The sequence below is a fragment of the Acanthisitta chloris genome, unplaced genomic scaffold, assembly GCF_000695815.1.
Source record: "Acanthisitta chloris isolate BGI_N310 unplaced genomic scaffold, ASM69581v1 scaffold26702, whole genome shotgun sequence".
Taxonomy (NCBI): domain Eukaryota; kingdom Metazoa; phylum Chordata; class Aves; order Passeriformes; family Acanthisittidae; genus Acanthisitta; species Acanthisitta chloris.
This window is the reverse complement of record NW_008661435.1, coordinates 1-9,211: the sequence shown is the minus strand read 5'-3', so window position 1 is coordinate 9,211 and position 9,211 is coordinate 1. Positions and strand designations below refer to the sequence as shown.

Below are 9,211 nucleotides of genomic sequence, written 5' to 3'. Positions count from 1 at the left end.
TAGAATCATAGAAGCAAGCAGGTTAGAAAAGACCTCCAAGATCATCCATCAAGTCCAACCCTACCATGGCTACCAGACCATGGCACTAAGTGCCACATCCAGTCTCATCTTAAAAACCTCCAGAGACAATGAATCCACCACCTTTGTCAAAAGCAAATGGTAGAATATGTGTACAGCAGTATGGCTTTGGGTAGAGTGTACATACCTGTAAACCTACCTATGCCTGATGTAAATTTGTCTGCAATAGCATTACACAAAAATATTTTACAGGCAGGAGTGGTTTATTTCAAATGAGAGAGACAAATGAACAAATTCCATTACTAAAGGAGACATCATTTTGATACGATGCCAAATTGAAAATAACACTAAAAGCAAGGCAGCAGTTTTACACATAGTTGTGAACTATGTTGAGGGGGAAAATGTTCTAAATTATGTCAAAGGAATTCAACACTCAGAATGTGTCTTTGGACAGACCTCAACTCTCACTTGAGCTTGGGTCTGCAATTCAAGATTGATATTGAACAGCCACATTAAACAACTCCCATTGAACTGTCTCCTCACATTTATAACACTGGACCCTACTTAATCAAAATTAAGTGTAGGACCAGTGCTACACTCATGTCATCAGTCCTGCAGCATTTAGGACTACTCTTTTTATTTCTATTTGGGGTAAAAAACCCAATAAGTTACTAAGCTTTTAAAAATCTTTTTGCCACCAAACAAAGTCAGTTTATCCTGTTGCTGTTCTTTGGCCAAAGAGCAGACAATGCACAGAGCTAACATCTAACTGCCTGTGACATCTCAGTCTGCCAAAAAGGGATATGCATCACAGCAGCATAAAACACACAAAACTTGCATATATGTTCATAAGAAACCCCCAGAGAGCATATTGAGAAATGCTCCCAGAGAAAGATTTATGTAAGCTGACAGGAAAAGATTTTCAGACACTAATCTGTCACCAATTTTTTTAAAGGGTGCGCTTTGCAAAGATCTCATCTCAGTATAATGGTGGGAGAATTACCACTGAAGTATGTCTCACAAGAAGTCTGAAACTGTTATACAGAAATATTTAAACAAACTAAAAGGTGTCTTCTCAGTTCATGTTGCAAGACCAAAGACTACTGGTTTTGAAAAAGTGTTACAAGGTACTTTTACTGGGTGCTACTGTAATTCAAACACAGAACAGTCTGCATGTCAAAGTAGAGATGAGATAAGGAGACCCGTTTTTAAGAAGGGAATATATCAACTTCTTTTAAAAAGGCAAGTTACAAGGCATCACTTCATGTTTATTTTTAATCACAGTTTCATTGCAATTACATAGCTATAAATACATCTTTATTACCTCTGAGAATTACTTTTGCTGTGTTTTTTAATAATGTCCATAATATTATCTCCTGTTACAAGGCTGTTCTGTAATTGTTTTAGTCTCTGTTGTTCCCTTCTCTTTTGGTCATGCAGATAAGGAGAGTTAAGCAGCTGTGGGGGAAGAATGGTGCCCGTGGGTTTTACTCTCTTCACAACATCCCAAAAGAGCTTCTTGCTGTTGTTATTGATAAAAGTAATTGCAGTTCCACTGTGACCCAACCTCCCTGCTCTTCCAACCTGCAAAGGATAAATTCATTTTATGTTATCAGTATTAAATGCATATGACAGAGCCTATGGACAAAGGCCGACAGTAGATCTGATCCTAACAAAACATTTTTACAAATCTTTGTTATAAAGATGCCACATACATGTATCTTGTATCAAGCACAATATGTACAAGCATGGCCATAAAAACGCCCCTTACTTTTAATGTTCTAGTAACTTATGGTTATTTACCAATATTATCCAAAGTGCCTGAACAAATCAGAGAAGAATGTACAAAGGTTATTTAGGATCAGCTAGTACGTTAATACTGGTATAGTTTTGATGCTAGGAAAGACCATTTTTATTTATTTACTATAGGCTTGAAACTTTAGCAGAAAGGTGATTAAAAAGAAGAGGGGAGTACTGCAGTAAGTAACTCAGAATACTTGAGTTCATGGCACTGGATGGCTCTCAGAGGCCCTCCCCACCTATTCAGAACAAGGCTGACTTCTGAGTTAAATCAGTTTCCTCAGGGCCTTGTCCTATGGAGTTCTGTGTGTCTCTAAGCACAAAGGTCTCATCACCTCTTCAGGCAGCCTCTTCCACCACCTGACTACTCTTGCTGTTTCCCTGTTATGAGGCCAGAATTTCCCTTGCAGCAAGTCAGGACTACTGGCTCCTGTCCTTTCACTGTGCATCTCCGAGAAGAGTCTGGCTCTGTCTCTTACGTAACTGCCCATTACCAAACAGAAGACAGCAATTAAATCTCTAGTCCAGCCCAAACAAGTCCAGTTCCCTTGGCCTGTCTTCATGTGTCACGTGTGCCAGCCCCGTGACTTCACCTAGATTCTCTCCAGTGTGTTGGCTTTCCTTGCAGTTGTTGAAGGTCTCAGCACTGCATACAGCAGTACTGTGCATCTGCCAGCTAAACTAGGGCTGGGGTGTGTGCACATATACATAAATGTACCCACACATGCAAAACTCACACTTGATCTTTTTGAGAGCAGGAAATCTTCAAAAGAAAAATATCAGAGGAGTTACTGGTCTAGGAAGAGGGAATGAAATAAAGTTCATGACTGGGCTTGTGGCTCTGAAATGCACATCCCACACTGCAGAAGAGCTGCAGCAGAAATAGGGATATTTGGCCTTTCTTCACGCAAATAGTAAAAAAAAATTGTAAACTTTGCTTTCTATAGAAACAAAATGATACAAGAGAGTATGAAATGGGAAGAATACTGAAAAAATAACTGTTATAAAAACACTCTTCTAAGTTTTAGTAACTCCTATAGGAGGTACAAAAAGAGTGTTCTAGATTTTAGTAATTTGCATAAGAGACTTATGAAAGAGATATCCTGTACCTTTCTTTCCTTTCCTATAAAAACAATATTCTGAAGAGGAAAATAATCTTTATGTTTCCATTTAAATTTCCACAGGTGGACATCATATTTCAAATAAGGCTTTAGCAATTCATCTATTTACCTGATGTACATATTCATCCATACTTGAAGGCATATCAAAATTCACCACCAGTTTGACATTAACAAGGTCAAGCCCTCGTCCAAGGACTCCAGTGCTTACTATGACTTCATACCTCTCTTGAAGTAATCCCTGGCAAGGGAGGAATAAACAAAAATTAGTTCTCTTTTTCCTTATTTCTCTTTCGAACCTCTCCAAGCACAGACTATAGGGCTAGTTATTCAGTGTGAGAACACACCCAGTGGGAGTAATCAATTGTAGAAGGGAGAATGGCTCCCCTGTATTCTTGATTTAAATAGGAATATAATTCAGACAGTCAACTGAAGCGATCAAACCCCCAATTTTAATTCTAAAAAATCATCAGTTAAAGTTAAATGCATACTTAAATTCCCACTTCAAAGCAAGTAATATAGGAAATAGTCTCTAGTATTTATCTACATTTAAAATGGCATTATTATCTACAGTTTTGCTTGGTCCCATCTGCCTCTCATCTCCCCCAGTAATACCCCAGGTATTACTGCAGAAAAGCAGCCAGTTATCACTTCAGTCGTGCAAATTAAAGCCACCTTAAAAAAAAAAAAAGGTCATTTAAAATCTATCAAACCCTCCATAACTTCAGGAGGCACAAACCTGTAATATATCTGTTCTTTCCACCTGAGACTTTTCAGAATGCATAGCTGTGCACTGCAAGCCTGTAATCTTATGAACAGCATCACTCAACAGATCTGCTCCCAGTTTACAGTCCACAAATACCAACACTGGAGGCTTGAAGAGCTTCTTATCCTGTAAAATTAAAGAGTTTATGTAAGAAGGTATCACAACCATTTGCTGCTTAGCAGCAGCAACTTGGATTCAATTTCTTCTGCTCATTATCTGTAATATCAACAAGACTTTCAGATGAACACACATTTTTAGACTCTAGATAAGAAGGAACAAGATATCAGCCATGAAACAAAGCTGTACAACATCAACATATACTGATTGGTAGACTTTATATCAACACATGAATTTTTTAGAAGTCAGAAGTTTTCTAATAATTCCAACTTTGTTCAAGTTCTGAGGTTCAGTTAAAGATTCTTATTTACTTCTTGGATAACCTCAGCCAGACCTCTAAAATCACTCCCCAAAGTACTCATAGAAGATATATATGATTATTCATATGAAGGAAATTCAAAAAACAACTAAATTAGATTTCTCACTAATTTCTTTAACGACTTTTAGAACAACAAACCACTCCCAGGGAATAAAGCAGCTGTGACAGTTTAAGAAACTCCTGTTCCTCTACCACTCATGGATAACCAGCACAGATATTTGGGATGCAATACAGCAAATCATTTAAACAAAAGCCCCAAAACGATCAAAATTATCATTTTAACTTGGATTCCAGCACAGGAATCTAGTTTCCTGCTGCACAGAAGGAGGTGTGAGCAATGGGGGTGAAGTAATCCCAGAAACTGCCATTAAAATTCTTACACTGCAGAACTACTGAACTAGTTAGTGCAGCTTCATGCTCAACCTCACTCCACCTCTTCACTCACACAGATAAGAACTAAGATGAGAACCTGACAGAAATTTGTAAAGACATGAGTAATTTTAGAAATTGTTCTTATGAGAAAAATATTCAACTTACATTTAGTATTTCAAACAGTTTTTTCTTTTTAGACGGTTCTTCTACCCACAAGATAATTTGGCGAACGTTGGAACATGGCAGGTTCTTGTCTCCAATTGTTATTCTTACAAAATCGTGCAGAAGTTGATTTGCTAAGTGTTCAATACCCACTGGAATTGTGGCTGACACCAGTATGGTTTGATGATCGTGAGAGATGTCTTCCAAAATATCCAACACTTGCTGCTGGAAACCCATTTTTAACATGGTATCCACCTAAGTGAAAAATAGTAGATTTGTACCAGATTGGTCCATGACCAGCAGGATCCTGTGCTTGAATTGATAAGAGAACCATAATGTGTATGAATGGCATGTAACTACCCAAATGCAGGAGTATTTGCAGTCAGAAGTGAAAAAATTAGAACCAAATGGTTCACACTGGTCTAACAGTATTAATTATCCTGTCAGGTATCTTAAGTCTTTTATAGCCAACAGAACACATGTTGTTCAAATACATTTCATACTGTGTTACAAAAATACTTTTTTTCTTAAAAAATGCATTTTATAACAAACACTCTGTGTTTAATCACTTAGACTAGCCACTCTCACTGCCTCTTCAAACATCTCTGTATTGGGAATGCAGCCCTGATAACTACAAACTTACTTCATCCACCACTACGATTTTTATGCCATGCAGTTGAACAGAACTTTGCTTTAAGATCTCAAGAAGTCTTCCAGGTGTTGCTATTATAACCTAAAAAAGAAAAAAAGAAACAGCAAAAAAAACCCTATGAGTTAGAAATTCCACGAAAGGACAGATGACTGTCCTAGAAAAACTATGAAGTTACAGCACATGGGTAACAAGGGCAATAATCAGTTACATTACTTGTGTTCAAATAAGTCATAAGACTTTTACAGATAACTTAATAAATTATGAAGCTTCAAAAGGAAATGGACCTTTTAGAACTCTAATGGATGTGTCTAAACACAAGCACTGTAATCTGCAATAAAAACTAATTAAATTTTTGCTGTAAATTACAACTCCTTATCCAATAAAATAGCATATTTCAGTCTTTGAAAGCAGCAATATCACATATGAAACTTTCTGAAACCAAAAAAGCTATTAAGTTTAATCAGAAGTCAAAAATGTTTACAAAACATTGTATTGGTGTAAAAATTTCAAGAGCTAACAAACATTTCTGTAGTTTAGATTTAGGAAAAACACATCTTTGTGTGTTTATACACATCAGCAGTTTCAATTTTCGTGACTCTCCACACTGCAATCCTTACCTTAACACTTTGTTTGAGCCGGTGAAGCTGTGGTGGCAGTGGCAAACCTCCTACCAGGAGAACTGTTCTCATGTTTGGCAAACCTGCCATCAGCTCCTTAGCTTGTCTCTCTATCTGAATTGCCAACTCCCTTGTTGGTGCCAGAATAAGGGCAGATGGAGTTTCTGTCTAGAAAGAGGAGGAGAAATCTGTTGAAGATGGAATTGCTTTATTACTATTTAGATAAAATGCTTTCAATCTCCCGATACTAAAACTTAAGTTACGTAGTGCAGCTACTGTGGATGCAAACTCCAGTTAACACATACTAACAAAGTAAAAAGAAGGAAAGTTAAAATGGGGAGGAAAAAGACAGATTAATGGTCCAGCTCCAAGACATTTCAGGAATACTGATACCTTCAGCAAACAGAGACAGCTCTCTCATGTACTGATACTACAATCACAAATACACATCACGGTGGTCTCGATGCTATGTATTTCTGGGCTCCAAAAGGAACATTTACAAGTGAGCAACAGTGGGAGGTTGTTCCTTTTCCACTGCACCATCCAAGGCATTACTCAGGTATTAGTGTCAAGAAGAGCTTTTTGAGTTCTTTTCAAGAATGCAAGAGTGTTTAACTTAACAACCTACCACCACAAAGAAGGTATCTACATAGATATGGAGAAGCCAGGAACTCTCAAATATCTCATAACCATACTACCCTTATGCTCTTAGCATCTCATCTCTCTTTTATATTAAAAATTTAAATTATTTTAAACAAAATAGTAATACACCTGTTTTTACATGCCTTCATTCTTAAAACTAATGCAATAAAAATTAGTTACTTCAATAATCTTTACTCATTGGAAAAAAATTACATGCACATTTGTGTGTATATATACCTATAAATGCATCTAAACAGTCCAAGACATCAACTAGAATTAGGTCCAGGATTTTCAAATATATTCTCACACATCCCTTTTTGAATAAAACCACCAAAGCAAAAAGCAATACTGAGCCACACATGAGGTACAGAACACCATTTGCCATTCCTTTTCTCCAAGCATCCGTGTCCTTTTGAAGCAAGAATGTTCTTAATTGCTTTTGCCCCACAGTATCAAAGGGAAGACTGTATAACTGCAGGGTTCAGAAATTGTATCACTCCAAATCAATGTAGTTATTTGATGGTCAACCAAACATAATCCAAGTGAAATTAGTCTGCGAAATTATGCAAATGCAAACAAATCTCTTTCAGCCACCTGACATATCAAGACACAGGAACAACTTTCTGCAGAGGGCCTGAAATTACTTTCACTTTCTATTTTAAGTCATTTAGCAAGTTTACCACAGACCTTGATTACTTTTCTTAACGAGGTGAAATCATATACTAGGTAATATCAACTGAGTTGCTTTATCTCCTGATCAAAGAAAAATAAACATTCAAAGTCATTGCAATCCCTCCCTCAAAGAGCCAATGCTCCAGCAATCAGAAGCAAAACAAATCATTGAATGTTAATAAAAACCACCACAATGACATTCAGTGTTACACTGAGAATCCAAGAGACAAAGCTGCAATCCACTTTCCCTGACCATTCCCAGTTTCATTACCTCTTTCAAAACCTTCATGATAACAGGGAGCAGGAAGGCTGCTGTTTTTCCGGAGCCTGTGTCTGCACTAGCCAAGATATCCCTCCCTAATAGTCCAACAGGGATCATCTGCATTTGGATAGGAGTTGGGACTTCATAGCCAGAATTCTTTAAATTATGGTTTAAAGTTTCAGGAAAACCACAGTGTTCAAACTCTACAATAGGTCTTGGAACTTGCTGGCCCTGGACAGCAATGCCGAGGTGCAGTTTAAGGTTCTCAACCTGCTCATCTTGCAAACCTAAAATAAAGGAATGATCTTTGTAGCTATAAGGTGCATTAAGCAGGTGAGCTTCTGCTTGAGACTGATCAGATGGTAGTTGTTTTTGTTTTTCTTGAGTCTGCAGAAGATGTTTGGCTTTGCATTCCAAACTACAAACATCTTCATCTGTTTTATCGCAGATATACTCCCCATAGCGACCACACACAACACACACAGGTTCTCCAGGTTCTGCCCAACGCTGGGATTTGCTGAAGGATTTTATGGGTTCTTCTGAAGAGCTATCCTCAGCAGTATTTTGGCACTCATTTCCCAACGCTGTATTCACAACATCCAGATCTCCAGCTACAGGTTCTGAGCATTCTTGGACAATTTCATTCAAATTGCATCCTGAAGCAGAAGTTTCTGTTCTAACTGGCTTACAGGCTTGGAACTCAGTGGTCTCCTCTAGCAAAGATCCTCCAGGAGACAGTTTATTTTTCTTAGCTGTACAACTTGGCTCCTCATCAGCAGTCCTCTTGACTTTTACAGATCTTGGCAAAAACATTCTTCAGGACACTAGAAAGGAAATGGTTACAGTTGTTAGAAACAACTGCTATTGAGAAAGGTACATTTTACTGTTACCCCACAAAAGAAGTCTAGTAATATTTGCAAACCCACTAAACACTCCTCAATCTCTGAAAAGACAACTGCCTTTATAAAAAAAAATCTTGGTCTTAACAATGCTGATGCAATGTCAAGCAGTTTTTTTAAATAACGGTGGAAGCATAGAACAATATAGAGATCCATCTACAGTTAACTTGCAGTATTAGACTTCTGGAAAGTTTAGTTGTTTCTAAGATGAAACCACAGAAACAAACATTCTTATAAGCTATGAAAAAAAACCACAAACCACAATGAAAATAATCAATTTTGACAAGGATGTCAAATTCAGTACAGGACAGACCCGAGGCCCTTTCAGAGTCCACTCAAATTTAAAAGGCTGCAAATTTTTGAGATCTGTTTAGAGTGCAGCTCTGCTGTTTGAGGTGTCCAAAAAAAGACCTACATGATCAATTTGCCAATCTCCACTGTAATACAGGGAAGACAAATTAAGTGTCCATAAATAACCATGCGGTTTATATTCTGAATCTTTCCATACCTGACCCTGAGCACATCAGACATTCTCACCCACCGTTTGCTAAGGTACAACCGGTAAACAAAATACCCAAAACACCGCCAATTTACCCGGGATGAACTGCACTGTGTCTAGCAGCCTCTGCAAACTTCTTTTTACATGAGCTTCCTATAAACACGCGAAGGTATCTCTGCACTGTCAGCTTTATTTCCGCCTGACTCGGCGCTGCTGGAGCAGCTCCCCCTGCCCTTCGCACCGCAACCCACATCGCACACCGTCGTTTTTCATAGAATCACAGAATCAGCCTGGTT

At 37.9% G+C, this 9,211-nt stretch overlaps 1 protein-coding gene across 1 annotated transcript; it reads right to left on the bottom strand.

Annotated features, from left to right (window-relative positions):
• Positions 1 to 1,132: 1,132 nt before the first annotated feature.
• DDX59 (DEAD (Asp-Glu-Ala-Asp) box polypeptide 59) lies at positions 1,133 to 8,330 on the bottom strand. The gene is made up of 7 exons (XM_009070237.1): positions 7,527 to 8,330; positions 5,942 to 6,109; positions 5,316 to 5,405; positions 4,676 to 4,927; positions 3,676 to 3,828; positions 3,049 to 3,177; positions 1,133 to 1,602 (listed from the first exon to the last, which is right to left on the bottom strand). The coding sequence occupies exons 1-7, from the start codon at positions 8,328 to 8,330 to the stop codon at positions 1,339 to 1,341; spliced, it is 1,860 nt and encodes a 619-aa protein (XP_009068485.1). The 3' UTR covers positions 1,133 to 1,338.
• Between the last annotated feature and the right edge of the window lie 881 nt (positions 8,331 to 9,211).

Coding starts and splice junctions, on each gene's coding strand:
- DDX59 (XM_009070237.1), bottom strand. CDS start 8,330: ATGTTTTTGCCAAGATCTGTAAAAGTCAAGAGGACTGCTGATGAGGAG. Junction 6,110..7,526: donor TCATGAAGGTTTTGAAAGAG/GTAATGAAACTG, acceptor TCCTCTTTCTAG/ACAGAAACTCCATCTGCCCT. Junction 3,178..3,675: donor AAAGAACAGATATATTACAG/GTTTGTGCCTCC, acceptor CTCCCTTGCCAG/GGATTACTTCAAGAGAGGTA.